Raw genomic sequence first — 23,267 nt, 5'->3', positions numbered from 1 at the left:
CCCCCTGGCGACACTGCCAGGGCCCTGGCTCAGGCCGCCACCAGTTCTGGCTCCAGGCCCTCCCTGGTCTTGCTAGGAGGTTGGTAGAAACTCATGGAATGGATGGGCAGATGTCAGACATGGTAAAATGCTCATGGGCTATGCTCTCCAGACCTGAATTTGAATCTCAGTTCCACCCCTCAGCCTTGGGCACTTTTCCTCCCTTGTCTGAGCCTCAGTTTCCTCACCCATAAAATGGGGATGATAATGGCTATTCCTGGGGTGGTTGTGAGGATGAAAGAGGAAAATGTCTCCAAAGTGTCTGGCGATTACTAGTGTCCTGATCATCATCCTTCCTCTCCACCTCCCATGCCCCACGGAGAACTGCTCGCCCCCCTGAAGTGGCTGCCGCTCCCGGGGGCTGCCTGCCATGCGTGGTGGAGCCTGGGCCCCTGAGCCTGGACTCACACGTAGCACAGCCGGCCTCATCTGCTCCACTCTCGCAGTCCTTCTCCCCGTCACAGCGCCACGAGGCGGGCACGCACCTGTGGCTGGTGGGTCCACAGCTTAGCTTCTCCGCCGGGCACACCTGTTTGGCTGCAGAGACAGACACGTGCGCATGACTTAGCCAAGAGGGGCACAGGGCATGGCATCAACCCGTCCTACTGCCTGGCTCTAACCACCTGGCCCAAGGCCCTGGGTGTCCATCAGGGCCCTTCCAGGTCTCAGTTTCTTCATTTGAGAAGGAGCCCCTGTCGTTGTTGTTGTTAGGTGTTGTCCAGTCAATTTCAACTCATAGTGACCCCACGTGACAGAGCAGAACTTCCCCATAGAGTTTTCTAGGCTGCAGTCGCCAGGTCTTTCTCCTGCAGAGCTGCTGGGTAGGTTCAAATTGCCTATAGCAGCCGAGCGCTTAACTGTTGTGCCACCAGGGCTCCGTCTGCCCCTAAACCAAAACAACTCACAGTGACCATAATAGGATAGAGCGGAACTGCCCCATAGGGTTTCCAAGGCTGTAATCTTTACAGAAGCAGACTGCTACATCTTTCTCCCACAGAGTGGCTAGTAGATGCAAACTGCCGACCTTTGGGTTAGCAGCTGAGTGCTTTAACCACTGCACCACCAGGACTCCTCTGTCTGCCCTCAGGACTCTCCAGATCCTAAATCGGACCCCATCAATGCCGTGCCTAACACACTTTCATGGCCACCTGGTGCCTGGCACTCAAGTCCCTCCCCATCAGGCTGACGTTGCCTGCCACATCCAGCCCCACATCCCACCCCTCCTGGTCTCCCCCTCCCCACTTTGAGCTCTAGCAACATGGAGTTGCCAAGCCCTGCATGCTTCTCTGCCATTTCCCAGATCAATGACTCCATGAACTAAACCTGTAGATTGGAGGGCTCACCAAGGCCCCCATGGTCTCCTTAGCTCCAACCCCACCAGGCACCCCCCCTCAGTGATGCTGCCGAGAGCAGCCGTCGCTTGGCAGGGCCCAGCGGGACTGCACAGCTATAATTACTGCAGCGCAATCAGAAGCTGACTCAATCAGGGGGCTGGAGCCCCAGGGTTGATTCTCAATTTGGAAGAAAGAATGAGAACCCAGTTCAAGGCTGGGGGTGGCGGCTCATCCTGAGCTCCTGGACCTGCATGAGGCAGGCACATCCCAGACCTCCATGGCTGGCTCCTCACTGCCTTCCAGGGCACGCAGGAGGCCGGTTTCAGTGGTCTCTCAGAAGTGCCAGGCAGGGTGCTAGATGCTCCCATTTAACCTTTCCCAGTTGTGGCCCCAGCAAGGAGGCTGAGGGCATGGCTGCCTGAGTTCGAATCCTAGCTCCAACACTCACTGCCTGTGCAAACTTGGCCAATGACTCACCTCTGCTCCTCAGGCCTTTTGCCAACAAGATGGGGACAATACAATCACCTGCCTCACAGGATCGTTATTGACGACTAAATCAATGCACGTAAAGCACTTAGAACACCACCCAGCCCAGTGCTCAATGAATGTTGCCTGTTATTGTTAACCACACGCCATCAGAGGAGGGCTCTGAGGCTTGTTTACTTGTTCAGTATTTTTTGAGCACTGCTGTGTACCAGACTGGAGCCCTGGTGTTGCAGCGGTTAAGAGCTCGGCTGCTAACCAAAAGGTTGGCAGTTCTAATCTACCAGCCACTCCTTGGAAACCCTATGGGGCGGTTCTATTCTGTCCTATAGGGTCGCTATGAGTTGGAACCAAGTCGACGGCAACGGGTTTGGTTTTTTGGTTTTGTGTACTGGATCCAGTGGTAAGCACTGGATTCTAATCCCCGGTAGGGATTCAAAGTCAGCTCTGCCTGATGCCAGAGCCTGCGCACAGTCCATTTCACCCCAGAGCAGGGGGCCACTCCTGCCTCACTCCCAGTTTTGCTCCCTGATCTCAGACCTGTTTCCCCTCCTCTTCCTTCCATAGCTGGGCTGAATGGCCACAAGGGCTGGAGAACGGGGCATAGACAAGTTGGGAGGGGGGCAGGGGTCTGAGCCAAGGCCCCTGGACACTGCCATGACCGGAAGAGAAGCACCTTGGACTCCCTGAGTGTGGACCTCAAAGTTACCCTAGGAACACATGTCACGAAGCATAACGCAATCCACTGGGAGTACGGGATTCACAGGGTTCATTTTACAGATGTTTCTCATGACAAACAACTGTTGGGCAGAGCCCTGGGAAGTGCTGGCACTCAGCGACCTTTTAAAAAGCCACTGGGAGTCGGAGGACAAGTCCTTCCAGAGCACCTCCACCACCAACACACAGGACCTCAGGTCAGCACTTCCCTCAGGGCCCACCAGAACACCAGGGAATGGAACTAGACCAGCATTTCCCAGAGTGCTCTCTGACCAAGGGGTGGGGGCAAGGGGCCGCTGGGAAGTGCAGGTTCCTGGGCCCCAGCCCTTACTGATGGAATCCAGACTTCGAGGGCAGAGCATAGGAATCTGCATTTTAGCAACCACTCCCCCCCACCCCCCAGCCCCGCAGCCCAAGTGATTCCCATGCACTGCTGTTTACAAATGCCTGGGTGAACAATCTATAAGTCTACAAGATCCAGGACACTTTTTCTCTTTAAAGGACATTTCGTCTCTTAAATTCACTCCCATAAAAATGATACAGGCATCCCATATGCTTGTAAGCCCCCAAGAGAGTGCTGGGATGGATGGACAAGGCACCCACTGACCCCTGAGCCAGGCCTCAGGAAACAACCCCACAGAGGAGTTGGAAGGGAGCCGTATTTATTGAGCCGCCACAGTGTATCAGCTGCTCCATGCTGAGCCATTCGCCCTCACCACCCCCTACCAGGGAAGCAGCCCTGCAGGCTGTAAGCATGAATTCCGGGGGTGCCATTCACAAAGACTATCCTGTCAAGGCACCTGGAGTGGAGCAGGGCGGTGGTCCTGCAGGTAAGCACTCCATTTTACAGATGAAGAAACTAAGGCTCAGAGAGACCAAGGTACTGGCCAGCAGGTAAGAGGCAGAGTCCAGGTTCCTCTACCTTTTCTGCCAAGCCCCACATGCTCCTGTGGGGAGAGGAGGAACCCAGATCCAGCCCCAGACTTTCCGCCCCAAAGCCCAGGTGACTGAAGTGGCCCTGGGCCATTGACACCACCTCCGGGGCCTGGTTTCTGCAGACTCCAGCATAGCAGGCAGGCGCTTGAACTTTTAATGAATATTTATACAGTTAATTGCATAACCTTTCAGCAAGGACAATGATTAAACAATCCGTCTGCTTCCTTTCTTTATAATTAATAAGACATTTGCTGTGTCCCTAAATAGACAGCTCTAATTACAGGCTCTTGAGGATTCAGCAATGCCCGACATCAGCCCATCCTTCCCGCCCCTCCCACCCGCAAAGAGCCAAAGGCACCATCTTGGACCACCAGGCCACGAGGGCCTTGGCGGTCACGTCAGTGAGTATCCACTGCAGTGACGAGGAGACTGAGGCCCAGAGAGAAGGACCTACCTAGGGTCACAAGGCTACCATATGTCTGGTGTCCCGACCACCTGTCTCCCTGGAACCTCACTATCTGTCTTGATGCAGTGCTTCCCCAGTGCCAGGCCTCTCCTCTGCACTCCTTGGGGAGGTGGCCTGGGTAAGTGTTGCCGTGCAGTATTTCCCTAGGAGGTGGGCCATCGTTACCTCCACTTTACAGACGGGGGTGGGGGAGGGACTGAAGCCCAGAGACGAAAGTCACTTATCCAAAGGCATGTGGGGAGACCTACACTTCATCCCAGGTCTCTCTAGCCACACACTGCTGTTCTTAACCACCTGTCGGCCTCGATGGCATCTCTGGCCTGGAGAGGGGCTGCTGAGGGGCGGGCTCACTGGGCCTTTTCAGGGCCCACCAGATGGTGGTCTGTTGTCCACTTTCAGCATATTGAAGCCAAAGGCCCCCAGGCAGCATAATGCAGGAGGAAGCATGGGTTTTGGAGTCGGACACACCTGGGTCCAAATGTCATTTACCACCATTGAAGTCCCAGGCAAGTCTCTTAACCTGCCTGCAGTTTGGCTTCCCTTGTCTGAAAAGGGGGTTAAATAGTCTCCCAGGGTTGGTGGGTGGTTTAACAAGGAAACATTTGGAAATCCCTACATTCAGAGCCTGGAACTCACTCAGAGCTCCGGAAAACAGTTGCCCTTGTTTTATTTCCCGAAATGCAGATGGCTGGTGGAGGGGCCTGGCCACATCCCTGGGGACGCTGGTTATCAGTCTACATAGGGACCACGACGAAGCCCCGCCCCACAGAGCAGACTCTTTTCGTAACAGACTCTCCCGAGGGGTGCCTTTGGCCTGCTATCCAAGTGTCCCCAGGTTTTGAAAGGCAGCAGTGAAGAACCTCACTATCTCTCAGGCAATTGGAATCCACCAAAGTCGGCAAGGGGGGCCTGAAACTCCATCTGTGTGTGCCTCTAGGCATTCATACATTCCTGGAGAATCCCGCCCCAGAAAGCCAAATCCACTGGCACGTTCTCCAATTCATAAGCTCACAAATCAATAAAAAGGAAAATGTCTGTTGAGCAAAAGAATGAAAGTGCTTGGCGGCTGCTCACGGAGCGAGCACGTCTACCGTGTCAGCTCACGCAAGTCTCAGGGCAGACAGCCTCCAAATGCGGATCGTCAGCTCCCAAGGGGACCAGCGACTCAGATGGTGGGAACCACCAGTGGCACGCAGTGGTGCTCCTACCCCAGAAAGCACAGCACTGGGACATCCCACCTCGCAGAAGGGGACAGTTACACCCGGGAGCTCTTTCACACTGGGTCAGTCCTAACCTGCTGGGCAATCTCAGCAAATCCCCTTCCCTCTCTGAGCTTCCATTTCCTGATCTCTAATAGGCAATGACGAGCCCTGGTGGCTCAGTGATTAACTGCTTGGCTGCTAACCGAAAGGTCAGTGGTTCAAACTCACCAGCATGTCCTCAGGAGATAGATGTGGCGGTTTGCTTCTGTGGAGATTTACAGCCTTGGAAACCCTACGGGGCAGTTCTACTCTGTCCTATAGGGTTGCTATGAGTCGGAATTGACTTGATGGCAATGGGTTAATAGGAAAGGGAAGGAGCTCTGGTGGCGCAGTGGTTAAGCACTCAGCTGCCAATTGAAAAGTTGGTGGTTTGAACCCACCCTGTGGCTCCATGGGAGAAAAGACCTGGTGATCTGCTCCCATAAAGATTACAGCCTAGAGAAGAACACTATGGGGCAGTTCCACCCTGCCACATCAGGGTCACTATGAGTTGCAAATCGAATCCACAGCACCCAACAACCACAGGAAAGGGTGAGTGTGGCTCATCAATAAGGTTGCCTCCCCTTCCAGGTGGGAAGATTCTAAGATGCAGGAATAAAAGCCCATTTTCAACAAGCAGCACCCAGAAGAGTAACTCACTCACGTTGAACCATCCACCCTGCACCCCTCCCAACAGGCGCTGGAAGGAGGGTGAGAAGCCATCCCCAATCAAGTGAGCTATAATTAGAGCTGAATTGCTACTTTCATTAGGCAAATGTTCTGGGCTTTCCTGTTGTGACTCCTGACTGTATCTGAGAGACACAGAACCCAGAACCAGAGTGAAACAAGGCTGGGAGCAACCTCAGCCAGCCAGGGGCAGAAAATACAGTACAGAGAACCCAGAATGGGCACTTGCTCCCAAACGCCTCCCCTCTGGATGCAAACCACCCCCACCCCCGACTTACAGTATTGTAATATCTTAAACTGGTTGGGGGTGGGCGGGGAAGGGACTGGAATAAAAATATAATGATAAAAATAACACTGCCATTTACTCCAACACGGACACTGTGCCCGCATTTGATCCTTACAGCCCCCTGTAAGGCGGACACCATAACTCCATTTAACAGATGAATAAACTGAGACACGGGGAGACTGCGCTACTTGCCTGAGGTTTCACAGGTTAGAGGATCTGAACCAACTACATCAGATACCAGACCCATTAGGCTTTACTGCCTACAATCTTTTTTGGAGGGTGTGGAGGGGTACTGGCACAGTACTCAGAAACCTGGTAGGCATAGAGGTTGCTATGGCAATGCCAATTAAATGGGCAGCAGGCCGGCTGCCTTGTTCCCATTCAGTTGTGGAGCTGTGAGCAAGCCGGCTACCAGGTCTTGCTGCCCCAAATTCTGCCTGACCCTTGAGGTCCCCCTGGCTGACCTTCTCCAGGAAGCCGCCCCACCCACAGGCCTTGCCCCCCTCTAACCAGTGTAACTGCACAGGAAGTGGAATCCTGGGCCTTGTGCCCTCGCTGAGCACAAGCAAAGGAGAAAGAGGGTCTCAGAACCCTAAGAGTCACAGAATTTCCGAGCCCAGGAATCAGAATTGTGTAGTCTTTGGGATTCTGGAACGTCAGAGACGCTGGTCCCAGATGGGGCAAGAAGGATGCAGGACCTCACAGCAAATTACTGGGAAAGCCCTGAGGAGAACTGGGCCTTCCAACTCCTGGGGTGCTGTCCTCCCAGCTGCACCCTAAGGACACCCTGTCAAGCCTCAGAGCGGCTAGAGGCTATCTTTGTCATGGAAGACAGACCCACCATGATAAGCTGTGCATCTTTGAGGCAAGTCCCTCAACTTCTCTGAGCCTCCAGTTCCTCAGCAGTCAAATAACAATGCCTTATAGCTAGAAGGAAGGAGGGGTGAGGAGGGCCCCTGCACGCCCAGAGAGAAGCATGGGGCGAGGCGGGGAGGAGAGAGAGGCAATGAGAAGGAGGGTGAGGAGAGGGGCTGAGAGGGGAGGGGTGAGATGGTGCAGAGAGGCAGAGGAAGGTGGCTCAAGGCAGCAGAGGTTGGGGGGCAGAGAGAGATGCAAAAGGACAACAGCAACACAAAGACATAGAGGTGTGGGGAGAAGGGGGAGCATAGCCCTCAGGCAGCAAGACAGCCCCCCAATAATAACCATGATGTGGCTCCTCTACCCCTCCCTCCTGCCCCAGGTAGCTGCTCGGGTGGGACTGCCGAGCAGGCTGCCTGCAATGGTGGCAAAGCCACCCCCCCACCACCTCCCACCCCAAGGCCACATCTTTCCAAAGCCTCCTCCCAAACACGCATTCCTTCTTTGGTTCTGAGCCAAGCCCTGGCTCTTCTCTTGATAGCTGGGAAGCCTTGGGCAAGTGGCTGAACTTGTCCCAGCCTCAGTTTGCCTCTCTCTAAACAGGGATCCACCTCCCTCCCATTGCCTTGAGGATGGAATTCAGCATTGGGCATGGCAGGGCTTTGTTCCTGGGGAAGCTAGGACCAGGGTGGGCTTCCCTCCTGCCCAGGTCCCTCCAAGACAGCACTGAGTTTGGCTACTTGGGGGTTGGAAAGGATTCGGCCTGGGGCACGACTGGGGGCGGGGGGCGCTGGCAACAGCAGCTGTACAAGGGAACGCGGGCCCTTTGTCTCAGGGCGGGGTTGCTCTTGCTCTCCTTTTCTCTCCCTTTCTCTCTCTCACGCGGAGACTGGTGGCTCTGTTGCTAGGAGACAAGGAAACCCAGTTATCACTAGCCGCAGCCCTAGATGGGACTCTAGCCTCCATTGTCCCCACCTCTGCCTCGGTGGTGGCTGTGAGCCCTAAAGAGGGGCTCACGGGGTCCCTGCCAGCACCCCCATCCTCCACGTGCCCCTTCCCCCAGCCCTTTGTCTCCAGCTCATGATGCTGAAGCTCTGCCTTGGGGACTGCTCGGTCCTCCCCACCCCTTTCTCATCTTCTTTTTAATTTAACAAATGTCATGGAATGACCTGCCGGGTGTAAGTTTGCTTTGAGGATTAGGGCCTTGGAACACAAATCATGGAGAGACAAAGCCCTGAGTTGGGGGGGCGGGCCTGGGACTTGCTCCGGCCCTGTGCTCACCCTGGGCGGCCTCTGCCTCCACCCAGCCAGCCACGGAAGCCTGGGCTGCCTGCTCCGGGGCTCAGCCCATCAGAGCAGAGGGAAGAGCTGGGCCCTCCAAGTTCTGGCTGGGAGCCTGTGGGCAAGTCACTCAACCCTGAGCCTCAGTGTCCTCTGCAAAATGCAGAAAGTGACAGTACCTGCCTCATGAGGCTGCTGTCGGGATAAAATGAGCTGATGCATACAGAGAGCTCAGTGAAGTCCTGGCACACAGCAAGCATCAGCTGCCATTAGTACTGTTAGAATTATGATTAAGGCCCTCAAGAAAAACAGTGGGGGAGTTTGGGGGCTGGCCTGGAAGACTTGCTGTGGTTACTGCTGGGCAGGAACGTTCAGTGGGGCTGTTTCTGGCTCCCGGTGCTCTGGGAACAGGGCCCAAGAGGGCTGTGAAAAAAGCCCAGGAACAGCTAACTGGAAAAACAGCAGCCTGACACATCTGACTGTTTACAAGGAGCATGACCCAGAGTGCGCCTGGGGCTGTGCTCCCTGACCACCTCACGTGAGCCCCACAACCGCCTAACAAGGAAGACCTGATGAGGAAACTGAGGCCCAGAGCCAGGGCCGCCCTCCCTGGCCTGAGAGGCAGGACTCACTGCAGGCAGCCTTGGTCTCATCAGAGCCGTCGGGGCAATCCTTGTCGCCATCACACTTCCACCGCTCAGGGATGCAGTGGCCATTGTCACAGGTGAAGTCGCTGTCTGCACAGGTCTTCTTGGCTGCGGGGTAAGGAGAAGAGCGTGAGGGGCCTGGTGGGCACAGGCTTTTCTTGGACACACAGTCAGTTGGGTGTGCTTGATCACTAGGTCACAGAGTGTCCAGCCCACCAAGGAGAGCAGACAGGAGAAAGACGCTTATTCACTCCATGGGTGTTTAGTGAGCACCAGGTGGAGACAGGAGACACCTGGCCCTGTTCTCCGGGGGCTCAAGTCCAGGAAGAGTGATAAGATCCATCACGCCGAGGGAATGTCCTTTCCCTTGTCACACCCTGACTCTTCCCTCCAAGTCCAGTTCCACTGTCACCACCTCCAAGAAGCCTTCTCTGATGCCCTACAACACGCTGCTTTAGCGCCTTCAGACAGTTCTCAGCCTCTCTGCCTGCCTGTCCCACTTCCCCAACCAGACTGGACGTTGGGGCCCTTCAGCATGCACCAGGGAGTTCGGGAATGAATCCTGAAAGCAAATGATTACTTTGCAGCAAGATTAATGAGGTGTTTTATGTGCTCAGAGTGGTACAAAGAGCATTTCCCAGGCAAGGCCCTGGAGTTATCACAGAAACCCTAATTAGTCCCTGCCCTGGAGGTACTGACAGGCTGGAGGTGGGAACTCCAGACTGGGATTTGAATCTGGCTCTGCCTCTTTCTGGCTTTGTGGTCTTGGGATGTTAACCTATGAGCCTCCATTTTCTTATCTATATAATGGGGAGAAGAAAGCAAAGGGCTCTGAGGAGGAGTAATGGAAGTTATAACACGGGAACACCCAGCAGAGACCCTGTCACACAGAGCAGGTGGTCAGTCAGCGGAACTATTGCTGTTTTTGTGATTGAGTCTTAATTAGAAGTGAAGGAAATGGGGTGTTCGTGCCCTCAGAGGACATGGCAGCCAAGCTCTTCACAGCTGGTAGCAGAGCTGGGACAAGAACACAGGGACTGACCCCAGCCCAGGGCCCTTTCCTGCTCTTTGTGCCTTGTCCTGCGAGGAGCTTGATGTCAGGGAGGGGACAAGAGAGGGCTGACCATATCCTAAGGGGCCATTATTATTGCTCTGTGCTGTCCTGGGAGAGGAGCCCTGGTGGCACAGTGGTTAAGTGCTCTGCTGCTAACCGAAAGGTTGGCGGTTTGAACCCACAAGCTGCTCTGCGGGAGAAAGATATGGCAGTCTACTTTCGTAAAGATTATAGCCTTGAAACACTAAGGGGTAGTTCTGCTCTCTCCTATAGGGTTACTATAAGTCAGAATTGATTCAATGGCAACGAGTCCTGTTAGGGTCCCTGGGTGGCTCAAACGGTTTATGCCTGACTACTAACCTAAAGGTTGGCAGTTCAAACTCACCCAGCAGTACCTTGGAAGAAAGGCCTGGTGATCTGCTTCCATTAAAATTACAGTCAAGAAAATCCTATGATCATAGAAGAATCCTGATCAAAAGGGGAGAAATGTAGAACAGAATTTCAAATTTTTTGGAATCCAAGTTTTTTGGGAGCCATGGAGGCTGGATGAACCCCTGCAACTATTGCCCTGAGATAATCTTTAAACCTTAAACCAAAAATATCCCCTGAAGTCTTCTCAAAACCAAACAGTAGTTTAGCTTAAATAGTATAAAGATTTTCTGCCTTCAGCATTGTGCTCTTCTAAGATCTATCTGTATGGAATCCAGCCCTGGTGGCACAGTGGTTAAGTGATCGGCTGCTAACCAGAAGGTCAGTGGTTCGAACCTACCAGCTGCTCTGTGGGAGAAAGATGTGGCAGTCCGCTTTTGTAAAGATTACAGCCTTGGAAACCCTATGGGGCATTTCTACTCTCTCCTATAGGGTCATTATGAGTTGGAATTGACTTTACGGCAACCAGTTTGGTTTGGTTTTATATGGGATCAAATTGACAACAGCAACTCAAAAGATTAACTAGGGAAACTTAGGGAGCAGTGAATTTATGTTAATGGAGGAGGAACAACTTGGAAAAGGAGGGTGAAAATGGTTGCACAGCTTGAAGAATGTCACTGAATTGTATGTAGAAATTATTGAACTGGTGTATGTTCTGCTGTGTATATTCTCAACAACAACAAAAATAAAATATATATATTTATAAAGAAGAAAGCCCCATGGAACAGTTCTACCCTGTAACACACGGAGTCATCATGAGTCAGAATCAACTCGACGGCAATGGGTTTTTTCTTTTTGGCTGTCCTAGTGCCCAGCTCCTTCCTGAGCATCAGCACCATGCTGACCACACCTAGCCATCCAGGGCAGGAGTGAGGGTGGTCACCCTGACAGGCCTTCAGTCGGTGAGCTGGAGCTGCCTGGCTACCTCCTGTCCACAGGAACCTGGAGGCCATAAAGCCCCAGCCTTCCCTGCATCCTCCACAATAGCCTTGGGCTTCTAATTGTTAGGGGCTCAGCTGCATCAAATCTGTATTCAATTTACACACCTGCCCAAGCTTGGGCTGAGGGTCCAGGACCTTCTATAGAACAGCACAGTGGGAGAGAAAGAGAGCACTGGACAGGGAGTCAGGAGGCCTAGATTCAAGTCCTTGCTGTGCTGTGTTTTGTTGTGTGCCCTCAAGCATATCACTGGCCCTCTCTGACCCTCAGTTTCTTTGTTGGGAAAATGGATGGTGATTTGGCAAGATAATCTTTCCGGTGGTTCCAGATCAGGAGGCCTAGGGATGGGTGGGGGGAGTCTTTTTTCAGCTCAAAGGAGGATACCTAGCACAGAGAAGTAACTCACCCCAAGCCTTAAGGAGCCTGGACCTCCTCTTGAATGACCTTGATGCTGGATATGCTCTCAGGGTCCCCCGGGGCCCTGCCTCTGCCCAGGCTCTGACAGGTCCCTTGGGCCCAGCCTGTCTCTCTACACTTCTCAATCTGGCCCAACTCAGCTGCTGGTGGGTCCCTGTACCCCAATGCTATTTACACCAACACTCCTTTCTCAAGCTGTCCTTTGTTTGAAAGCCCTTTCCCACAACTCCACCTTATTTCCTTTACATACTAGGCTTAGATAACACCTCCTCTGAGAAGCTTCCCTGACCACCTCCAGTCTGGGTCAGAGGCCTCTCCTGAGCTCCTACAATCCCCTGAACTTCCCTCCAGGTCAGGGATATGCAAGCTTTCTCTGTAAAGGGCCAGATAGCAAATATTTTAGGCTTTGCAGACCATACGGTCTGTCACAACTATTCAACTGTCATTGTAGAGTGAAAGCAGCCACAGATAATGGGTAAGTGAATCAGCAGGGCTGTGTTCAAATAAAACTTTATTTATAAAACAGGCAACAGGTCAGATTTGGTCCCTGGGCCATAATTTGACGACTGCTCTAGATCACCACGGTCCAACATGATTTGTCTTCTGGCCTGTCTCTCCACTGGCCTGATGCTCCTTCAGGGCAGGGGTTATGTCAGATTCAGGACCCAACTCAGGGTAGATCTCAGTGGGATACTGAACTGAACGGAAACACAGCTGCCTGGCCTCTGCTCCTACACCTCTAGGGCTGGGGGCTCACCTTCTCCCCAGGAAGCCCCTTCTCCTTGGCCAGCTTTATGTAAGTCCTCCCAGGCCCCCTGGCTGCCTCTGAGGCCCTGTCTGCTCCCTCTACCCTGGACAGCCTGGCAGGGATTTGGGGACAGGGATTGGGACCCCTGAATCTGTTCCACTTCTGCCTTTCTTTTCAACAGAATCCACAGAGCACATTTTCATTTTAAGCTGAATTTCCTTCTTTTTCCTTAGAAAAACATCCTGTATGCATAGGGCTAGAAAATAACCAAGGAATCAGAGTCCACCTAGAAATGGGGTGCCTAAGGCCCAGAAAGGGACAGGGGCTGGCCTAGGAACATGCAGCAAGGAAGGGACAAGAACAAGATCTCCTGCCTCCTGGCCCAGGGCCCCAGAGAGGCCCTCTTTAAGCCCAGCACCCAGAGGTGATTGTCAGTAATAGATATCAATACTGCCTTTTAGTAAATCATAGCTCAAAATCATATTAAAGTAAGTACCATAATAAACCACAGCGTCTGGGGCATTTTCTAACATGAACACTGGAGGATTTCCCTCCGTGAGAAACTCAGAATCTAAAAAAAAGAAACGTATATCGTCGTGTTCTCTTTTTCCTTCTTTAATACGGAGTGCATCCTGTATGCCAGTCTCTGTGCTTCACCCAGGCAGCCCACAAAAAAGGCCCTGCTACATCCCCACTTCCCATAGAGGAAATCCAGGCCTGGAGATGTTACATGCCCAAGGTCACATCTGGGTAGGAGCAAGGGCCACAATTTGAACCCACAGTCAGGCGCCTGCTCGGACCCATCACACAGCTCCTCAAACAAAACACTTAGTGGCATCAGATGTGGAAGAAAAGCCCCAAGTAGGTGGGAAAGCCCCATGGAAACTTGAGTTCAGAGTTCCACGGGCCCTGGCTCTGTGCAGGCTCTGCACCGAGCACACAGAAGACAATCCACCCAGCTGCCCCTAGATGCTGAGCAAGTGGGCAGGCCTGGCAAGAATGCTCCACAGGCAGGCAGCCCCAGAACAGTAAGGCAGGCTCCAAAAGAGGAGAAAGGGGCTCTGTCACTGGGCATAGGGCCAACCCGGTGACCATCGAGGACCTCCTCCTACTGTCATTCTCAGGGTGAGCTGGGGCTTCCACAGTGTGCCAAACCCTGGTAGGGCCTGGGGAAGGAGGCCAGAGCAGCCAAAAGTGCCATCATAGTCCTGAAGGGTAGGCTCGAGGCCAGGTGGACACAGGAGATGGCAGCTGCAGGGACAGCTACCCTACGGTGGTATGTGTGTGTTTTCCCAAATTTCTTTTTTTATTGTGGTAAAACATATATAACATAAAATTTGTCATTTTGACCATTTTTAAATGTACAATTCATTGGCGTTAATTATATTCACCATGTTGTACAGATATCACACCAGTATTTATTTACAAAAACAGTATTTATATTACAAAATTTTCATTACCCCAGACAGAAACTCAGTACCCATTAAGCAATAACTTACCATTCCTCCCTCCCTCCTGGTAACTACTAATTTACTTGCTGTCTCTGTGCATATTGCCTATTGTAGACATTTCATATAAATGGGATCATATAATAATTGTCCTGTTGAGTCTGCGTTATTTCACTTAGCGTAATATTGTCAAGGTTCATTTATGTTGGAACATGTGTCAGAACTTCATTTCTCTTTATGGCTGAATAATATTCCATTGTATGTATATACCACATTTTGTTTACCCATTCATCTGTTGATGGACATGGTGGTGTTTTTTGGAGCAGATTCGTTCATTGTCTGGACCAGTTTGGACATTTTCTACCTTGGCTCTGGCCAGGACCATTTCACCACTATCCCACTGAATGACTCCTCACAACTATTCTGGTAGCTGTTGTTAATCCCATTTTACAGAAGAGGAAACTGAGGCTCAAAGAGGTGAGGGCCCTGCCTGGCACCACAGAAGTGGTAGGTGGCAGAAGTGGGATTCCAACTTGGTGTGGCAGCTGCCAAAGCTTAGGCTCTTTCCTCTAAGGCCCTTGGCCCCCTCAGTGTTATTGGACTAAGAATGACGACCCAGAGGGCAACTTCAGTGTGACCAGTGAAACACCTCCCAGGTCTCAGGGGTCACAGGATGAGGCACAGTAGGGCAGGATCAACCACATAGCATAGAGGTGCCTGACTGAGGTGAGCTCAGAAGGGTGCAGCAGAATAAGCCTGGGTTTAGGATGACCTGTGCTCTGCCTTGGGGAAACTGAGGCAGCACAGCCACTTTCAGGTTGGGGCCTAGACTAAACCATTTTGGAAGGCCCCATCCAAAGAGTAACTACATGAAAGGATTTGGAGTCAGAGCTGAGACTGAATCCTGGCACAGCCACGCCCTCGCTGGTGACCCTGGGCAAGTTCCTTCTCTTTCTGGGCAAGTGGGGATGGTGGCTTTCCCATGCAGCACTGCCATAAGGACAAAAGTTAAAAGGGCTCTCTCGGGAATCCCAGCAAGCATCCAAATGTTAGGTTGTTGAGTGTAATGCACCCGACAGCCCCTCATCAAGAGGACACATCAGTTCTGCCAAGACAGGAGGGCTGAGTAGCCGCTCTGGGACCGTCCGAGCAAGCCATGCCAGACCCCCACTCTCCTGGCCTTGGCTCTGGTTCCCAAGGCGAGTCCCCAGCTGGGCGCAAGGCCGTGGCTGCTCCCTGTTTCCAGGGATTTATGTCCCTCCATGCCAGTCTGCCCCTTGGACAATGCCCACCTCTGTGAGTCCCTGTGCTCCACAGTCCAGGAGCATTACATAGTTAACCAGGGTCTGCGACATCATAATCTGGTGCCATGGCAACAGATGAGCTGCCACAAAGGACTCAGGATTTTAGGGGCCAGTGAGGAGGGGCTGACCCCAGGGCAGAGGCAGGGAGAATGGGAAATCCAGGACAAAGAAAGTGGGAGCTGCTGTTTGTAACAAGAATGCAGGCCGAGGAAAGTACCTGACAGCCCCTGGTCGATGGAGCTCTGGCTCTGTCATTTGTGGGCTGTATGGCCTTTTGCAAGTTACACAACTTCTCTGAGCCTCAGTTCTTCCTCTGGCATTCAGGGATAATATCCCTACCTTGCCAAACCATAGCGTTGTTGTGAGGAGCAAATGGGCCAAGGGTGGTGGTGCCAGGGATGTATAAATTGAAAAGCATAAAGGTGCAAGCCGGAGGCATGTGAGGTCACAGCCCTGGCTACAGCTGCTGTATCTGTGACCCTGGGTCCGTCAGTCACCCTGCTGAGCCTGCCTCTGCATCTGGAAAGCGGAGGTGCAGTGTGGACTGATTCTTAAGCCACTTTCAGCGCCCAGAGTCTATGCTCTTGTGAAATCATTATGATCACACAGCACCTCCCTCCCTGCCCCCAGAAGCATCCTTCCTTGAGAGAATATGTATCCTTCACGGCTGTTGCTCCCACCCACACTCATCCTGCAGCCCCGGTGCAGAGAGGGGGCTTCAAAACAAAGATCAGCCACGGCTGCCAGGCAAGCTGCTTTGTGTGGCTTCCTCTTAGCCATCAGAAGAGCTGAAGGTCTTGCAGGTCCCTAGACAGTGCTCCTTTCCAGTAGCCAGAGCACCAAGGCCCAGAGAGAAGCGACTGCTCAAGTTTGCCACATATCTCTGCAGGTAGGCTGCAGTTGAACCCAGGTGTCCAGACTCCAAGTCCCACTTTGTGGCCAGGTAGCCAGAGGAGGGCCATCTAACCCAGCCCAGAGGTCAGGGAAGGCTTCCTGGAGGATGTGGACCATGTTCAAGGAAGAGAAGGAGTTGGCCAAGCCATGGGAGTGGGGTGATTGATGAAGGACATTCCAGGAAGACGGACAACAGGCCTGGGGGTGTGAAGGAGCCAGCAGACGGGCCATTAGGGGCTGAGGAGGGGCCGAGTGCAAGGAACCTGGGAGCTTCGCTAGGCCAGGCCAACTCACCCCTTCTGGCACCACACTGCCCCTCAGAGGCCCAGTGCAGGGGCCTGCATTTTCCTGAGCTACCAAGGGACTCCCCAGCTCTGCTCAGCAAGAGGCTGCTATTTAGCACCCAAAAAAACCCATGGCCCCAGGCTGCCAGGGCTCCGTTTGGGATTTGGTTAGCCATGTAGGACAGATGATCGCTCCAGCAGAGGAAGAGGGGGCAGGGTGCAGGCCAGAGAGCACAGGTGGTTGCCGTGAATTTTATCCCTCAGAGATTCATGATGTCTACCGGCTTACTAAAGGCCCTGAGAAGGCCTGTAGTAAAGATCTCCGATTGTCTTTGTTTCCCCCAGCACTTCCCAAACATGTTTAACCAAGGAACTCCTTTTTTGGATGCCACGTCTATTAATTTCCAGAGAAACAAGTGGTCCAATGAGTCACATCCGGGGAAACACTGCTATGGTGTAACCCCTTATCCTACAGATGAGAAGATGAGGCCCAGAGAGGGGAAGCACTGGCCTACAGTCACACAGCAGAGTTAGGTACCCATCCTCTGACTCTGAGCCAGCTCCACTAGACCCTGAAAAACAAGAGAAAGTGTTTGCAGAGCACTTGGCCCAGAGTGACACACAAGAGACCCTAGCCCTCAGAGCAAGTACTTGTCCAGAGGAGGCCCAGGATGAGGCAGAGGGGGCTGATACCAGGCCACATGGGAGCAGGGAGGTGAGAGAGATATCGGGGACACAGGCTCTGTCTGCCTTCAGGTTTCTGCAGACAAGTCCGGGGCCCCAGTGAATATTCCTTGAAGGTAGACCAGGGACCCATAGGAAAGGTGGATTCCAGCTCAACATTGTTGCTGTGTGACCTGGGGAGGATTCCTTCCCCTCCCAGAACAGTTGAGCGGCTGAGAGCAAAGATGTAAATAAAGCCCCCACCTTGAAGCTGGTGCACAGAGGGACTGGGCTGTTCCCATTTCCTCTCCCAGGCCCAGCCAGCACCGGGTGGCCTGGCTCCAGCCCCACAGCCCAGCCCTAAGGCAGCTGGGCCACTTGTACCCAGGTCGGGGAGATGAAAGGGCCCCCTCCCAACGGCTACCCTTTTGTAGAGCTTGCCAGGTCCTGGCGTTGCCAAGACGACCGCTGCCAGCAGAACGCAGATCCGGGGTGGGGGCAGGGGGCGTGCCAGCCCGCCCCTGGCCTACTAACCTGGCAGGCAGATTTAAATGACAGCCCAGGAAGCTACTATTAAACTGTCACCGCAGTCAACGGGACAACAGACCCGGCTGCGGCAACAACACAGCAGGAGTGAGAGGGGGAGGAGACGGTGGCCCAGAGCAACCTAAACCCCTCCCGGGGCCCCCACCTGCTTGTGTGTACACCCGCCAGCCAGAGCCACCCTCTTAGGCTGCGGCGGGTCCTGGCACAGATCTGCGGCCCAGCACAGGGCCTGGCAACTTTATTCTTTATTTTTAAGCAGAGGAGCCCTCTTTCCTAATGTAACCCCAGCATATGAAACAGATAAAACGGGGCTGCACTGTTGGAAGCAGGACTTGGGGGAGACCCCTTTGGTTCTGTTTCCCCACCACCTCCTCAACAGCCCTGGGGTGCCTCCATGAAACCCTGGGGCTCAGAGCCCATCACCAGCAGCTTCGGGGTCCAGCAGCACTGGGCTCAAACTCGGAACCCCCTGGACTTGTGCTGTGTCTGAGACTCCCCAGTTTAAGATCACATGAGTCTAACAGTATAACATTTAAAGCAGCTTCCATGTGTTTAAGGTGTTAAGGAGCCTGGGTGGCACAGCAGTTTGCAAGCGGCTGCTAACCTAAAGGCTCTGCAGAAGAAAGGCCTGGTGATCTGCTCTGTAAAGACTACAGCTAAGAAACCCGATGGAGCAGTTGTACTCTATAACACATGGGGCCTCCATGAGTCTGGAGCCGACTCTATGGCAGCTAACAACCCTCTAACGACCCAAGATTCTAAGACTGAGACTGACCTGCACATCCTAAGCCCCTGTGACAAGACTCCAAGACGGCCACTGCATGAGTGTCAATAAGCTCTGGATGACCCCTGACTCCATTCCTGCAAGAGACTGTGTGCTCAGCCTCAGCGTCCACACAGTGACAGTCTCAGACTCAAGGCTCCTTGTGGAGTCTGAAAGGCAAACTGTTCCCACAGTGTCTGGACAGGGCCTCGAAGGAAGCCAGCACCCACAGGAGTATGCTGAGCAGGGCTCAGCTGGCAGCTTTGTGCTGCCCAGTGGGTTCCAGGGCTCGGGCCACCACCATCCATCAGCAGGTGACATCTGAGTTTGCTTTCTCCCCCACCCTCTCATCCCACCTGGGGAGAAAGAGGAACCGAAGCAGCAGTAGGCACTGAGGGGAGGGCAGACATGTGAAGGGTTTGAGGGAGAAGAAGGGGGTGAGCGTGAGGAGCTCCACTTCCTGGTGAGGGCATCTTTGCTTTCATATTGAGAAAGGTTTTCCTCAGAATTGTCCAGGTTCTCCCCTCTCACTCACCATAGAGCTAGCTGCACATTTCTAACCACGTCAAACCGTAAGACAAAACAAAAGGTGTCAAAATGAGGTATGAAGGGTCAGGGAGGTCAGAAGGAGAGACTGCATGGGAGGGAGGCACAGAGACGTCTTCCTGGAAGAGGTGGCACTCAGGGCGGGACCGATTTCCCAGGTGAGGTGGGGCAGCTGCTCCGGGACACATCCCAGGATGACATGGGGAAGTCGGGATCAGCACAGTGTCCTGCGGCCATGCAGCAGACAGAGGTGTTACTCAATGAGTTATCCATACCACCCTGTCCCAAATGAAGAGACGCTGCCCTCAGGCAACCTCAGCTGGGGGCCCTGACGGGGAGGGACTTGAGCAAGGTTACACTGCCAGTACGGGTCAGTGTCAGGACTTGAACGCAAGCGCCTCTCCCCCGGCCCAGGGCTCTTAATATTCTCAGCATGGGTGCCCACCTGGACCCACACGAGTGCCTCCCCAGCATTTCTGAAAGGCTCCCTCATCTCAGTGTCCCCCTCACACCACCTCACACTGAGCAGGTGCTCAGAGAATATCTGTGGCCCCATGCCACTAACTAGCCATGTGACCTTGGCAAAACATCTTCCCACTATGGGCCTCAGTTTCCTCATGTGAACAAGTCTCTAAGGACCCCCTTCATCTGACATTCTGGATCTGTGACCCTACTACTTGGATCAGTTGTGGTTCTTGGTGCTGTCCCAGGCCGCTACAAGAGGGTCACCTGGTGCTTCCCACAGGCCAGTCTCTTCTCTCAGCCCCAGCACATACCAGCTGGTCTCGGACACTGCCTGACCCTGGCCCCACTGTCACTAAGGCAGGCCCAAGCCCTCGCTGGGGTATGTGGGACTCCTTGTCGCCACAGGGAAGAGGAGCGTCTCCGAGGGACAGACGACAAAGGCATCTTCCTGTCTCAGTGATTTGTGGATGCGGGAGGTATTGAGCCAGTGACAGCTGTGGGGGGTAGGGTGGAGGGGCAAGTAGGGAGATGGGTGTGGGGGAGAGGTGGGGGTGTTGGGATCAGCAGGGGTCCTGCAAAGGGACCAAGCGTGGCCCAAGGGGTGTTGCTTGGAGGAGCGGGTGGTAAAGGCAGGCTACTTCCCTGCCCATCCCCAGGCTCCGTCCAACCCCACCCAGTTTTCGGTCACCGTCATGACGCTGGGATTATAGGTCCCAGGGAAACAGCTAGAGTGACATCCATGGTATCCTCAATGTAGACGCCTCCGGAGGGCAGGAGGTATGCCCAGGAAACCCTCTTCAGCCTCCAGCTCAGAGTCCTGCATGGCTCCCGGCTTCACACTCCCCCTCCACTTGGCCGGCAGGAAGCATGACTGACCCCAAGCCTACTCTGACAAGGGGACCTTCCTGTCTGACCCCGCCAGGCTGCCTAGAGCTGGGGATCCATCACTGCCTCCCTCGGGCAGACCCCAGAGCTCACCAAGGACCCCCTTTCCAGGCCCTGTTCTCCCGGCCACCAGAATCTGACGGGAAGAAGCAGCTCTTCAGCTTCTTCTTTTGCAGCTGAGGAAGAATCTCCAGCCCTCCTTCCAGCCCTGCTCTGCCACCAACATGCTGTAATGCTGGGCAGACCTCTCTGGGCTCTGCTACTTGGCCCCTGCTGACTGTGTATGGGAAACCCAGGGCTCCCAGCACAGCTCTGCAGCCAGGCCAGAGGCGCCTGAGAGCCCAGGAGGTGCGCACACTGCCTCAGTCAACAGCATGAACTCGGTGCGCTAAGGTGGCGGAGGTGGGCGGTCAGTCATTCCTGCCGCAGCCGGGTGGGATGAGGGAATGAGTGATCTTGAGAAGACACAGGCTGACTAGGGAGGAACAGGTCCCTGGCCCCTGCTGTGGGCAGCAATGTTGATGCAGCAACCTCCGCCCACCAGGCAGCGGCTGCACATGCTGGGAAGCAGCCCTAGCTAAGTGGAAAATGCAAATGCTTTCACCAATTAGGCTGGTAGGAGAAGCGTTTCCTGAGAGAAGCCCCACTAGCACCATCCCAGTGATAAACGGGCAGCGACACCCTGTTATTGGCAAATCCATCTCCCAGTGCTGGGCTTTCTGCCTCTGCAGGACACCCCTCTGTGCTGGGTCCTGGGCTCCTTGACAGGTTGTGTGGGGCAGGCTGGGCCCAGGAGGCTCGCAGCCAACCCCAGCCCCACCTGTGTGCCAGCAGGAGGTCTGAGTGTCAGGGCGTCGCTCTGCACCATTGCTAAGGCCTGTGCCAGGGAGGCGGCTGGCTTTTGTTTGGAGAGAAGTTAAGAGTATTTCACTGACAATGGGGTTAGCATTGGCAGGACTTGAACAGTTCTCTTCTACCCCTGGCCCAGGTCCTGACTCTGCTGTGTGACCTTAAGTAGGTCCCTTGCGGTCTCTGTGCCTTGCTCTCTTCCTCCATGACATGACAGGATAGGACAGCTGATCCCCAGTTCCTCTCCTTTTTAGGTATGGTGTTACCCACCACCAGGCCCTGAACGAGGTTGACAGGGAGGGGAACTGTGGCTTGGTCCCCCAACCTTCACAATCCGTCCCTGTGTGGGGAGTGAGGCTATAAACCAAAGCCCTCCCCCAATCAGGGAACCATCTTTCTAAACTGCAAACCTGTCCTTGTCCTGCCTGGCTCCCCATGTCCCCTAGAGCATGACCAAGTGCCCTAATAGGGTACTCAGGAACACCTAAAGCTGCCCTGCTAACTGGTCCGGCCCATCCTTGACCACCTGCCTCCCACAATCACTCACGGGTCACAGAACCACCCACCCACTCCTTTACTGGTGCAGCTCCACCTCCAGCTGGCCAAACTCCCCCACCCCTCAAGGCTGTCTCCAGCATCAACTGTTGATGGCACCTGACACCACCCCCTGCCCCAGCGCGGCAGAAACAAGTGGAATGCCTGCTGAGGCCTGCCAGGGCCCAGAGCACCCAGGGTAGAACGTTAGCAAACTCAATTATGCACAGAGTGCTTGTTTTTCTTTCTGGCAAGCCAGACCCTGGCAGTGCTCACAGGGAAGCACTTCCAGGCTTCGTCCACCCTGGCCGTCAGCACCGAGGTGAAGCTGTGCAGCCCTCCTGGACCGCACTCATCTCCCTGTTGACGGCCTGGGGAAGCCCCAAGAGCACTCCACAAGACCAGAGCCAGCTCAGCAAATCATCCCAATGGCTCAGTGAGCCAGTGACACACAGCTCAGCCACCGCTGTGGAGCCAGGCTCAGGGAGATGCAAACCCTTCCCCGTCTTGTCCTAGCCAGGTCCCAGCTGCAGGAAAGCCCTTCATGGGCCTTCTCTGGGGTCCCAGGGGCCCAGGCCCGGGGTGGGAGGCACCTTGGAGCCCTGGGCACTACTCCAGCTTGCCTCTGCCTCTGACCTCCAGTGTGACCTTGAGAAGCCCCTTACTCTAACTGTGCCTCAGTCTCCTAGACAGTGGAGGAGGAAGGAGGCAGGTTTTCCACGCCCACCATTCACAGGCCCTGCTGCAGGTCCTCATAACAGAAACAGGGGTCTGGGGCAGGGCTGAGTCCTGTGAGCCGGCGTTGTTGGCACGTGCTTCTCAGAGAAGGCAGGCGTACCGCTGGGTGATGAGGGTGGCAGAGCACTGGCTCAGGGTGATGGTCAGTGGAGAGAAGTGGGAGGCCTGAAGGCAAGGGCAATGGAGGAGCACAGGCTCAGAGAGGGGACCCACAGGGGTGGGGAAGACAAGGAGACCTATCTGGCTGGGAAACTTGGCACAGACTAAAAGAAATCTTCTGGCAAAACTGGGCCTGAAACCCAAATGGACAAGGTACTGAGTGACAGGTCTGTGACTCCGATCCGCAGCCCACTGGCTGGCTCCTCATAGCAGCTCTATGCAGCAGGTGAGAGGTGGGGTGGTGAGAAATCAAAATTCTCAAAAGGCAAGGGACCATCCCAAGGTCACAGAGCTCAAGGCAGGACTAGAACCCAGGTCACTGAACCCTTAGTGCTCTATAAGGAAAAGAAGAAAACGAGAGGTGGACCTTCCCTTCACAGAGTTTATAGCTAAGCTAAGGAGACATGAACCCCAGATGTAACAGCCGCAACCCAGAACAAGGCAAGATGGTCTTGATTAGATTGAGGGCAGTTAAATCGCTGTGTGGCCTCACACACTCACTTCCCCTTTCTGGGCCCCAGCGCCCCTACTTGTGAAATGAGGTCTCTGACTCCCCACTGGCACCTCCCTTCTCTGTCCTGAGTGAGGGCTGCTAGAGGGTTCACGGTCTGGAAGGAGGAGGCTGTA

The 23,267-nt window shown here is 54.1% G+C and overlaps 1 protein-coding gene across 1 annotated transcript in view; it reads right to left on the bottom strand.

Annotated features, from left to right (window-relative positions):
- Positions 1–23,267, bottom strand: part of LRP8 (LDL receptor related protein 8) — an 85,845-nt gene that overhangs the window by 33,793 nt on the left and 28,785 nt on the right. Inside the window, exons 3-4 of the mRNA XM_004372043.2 lie at positions 8,961–9,083; positions 448–576 (exon numbers count right to left, since the gene is read on the bottom strand). Of these exons, the coding sequence (XP_004372100.1) occupies positions 448–576; positions 8,961–9,083 (252 nt within the window). The remainder of the gene's footprint in view (positions 1–447; positions 577–8,960; positions 9,084–23,267) is intronic.

Source organism: Trichechus manatus, unplaced genomic scaffold, assembly GCF_000243295.1.
Source record: "Trichechus manatus latirostris isolate Lorelei unplaced genomic scaffold, TriManLat1.0 scaffold00015, whole genome shotgun sequence".
NCBI classification, from domain to species: Eukaryota; Metazoa; Chordata; class Mammalia; order Sirenia; family Trichechidae; genus Trichechus; species Trichechus manatus.
Note: the sequence above shows the minus strand (reverse complement) of the source record. Positions and strands in the feature narration are given on the sequence as shown.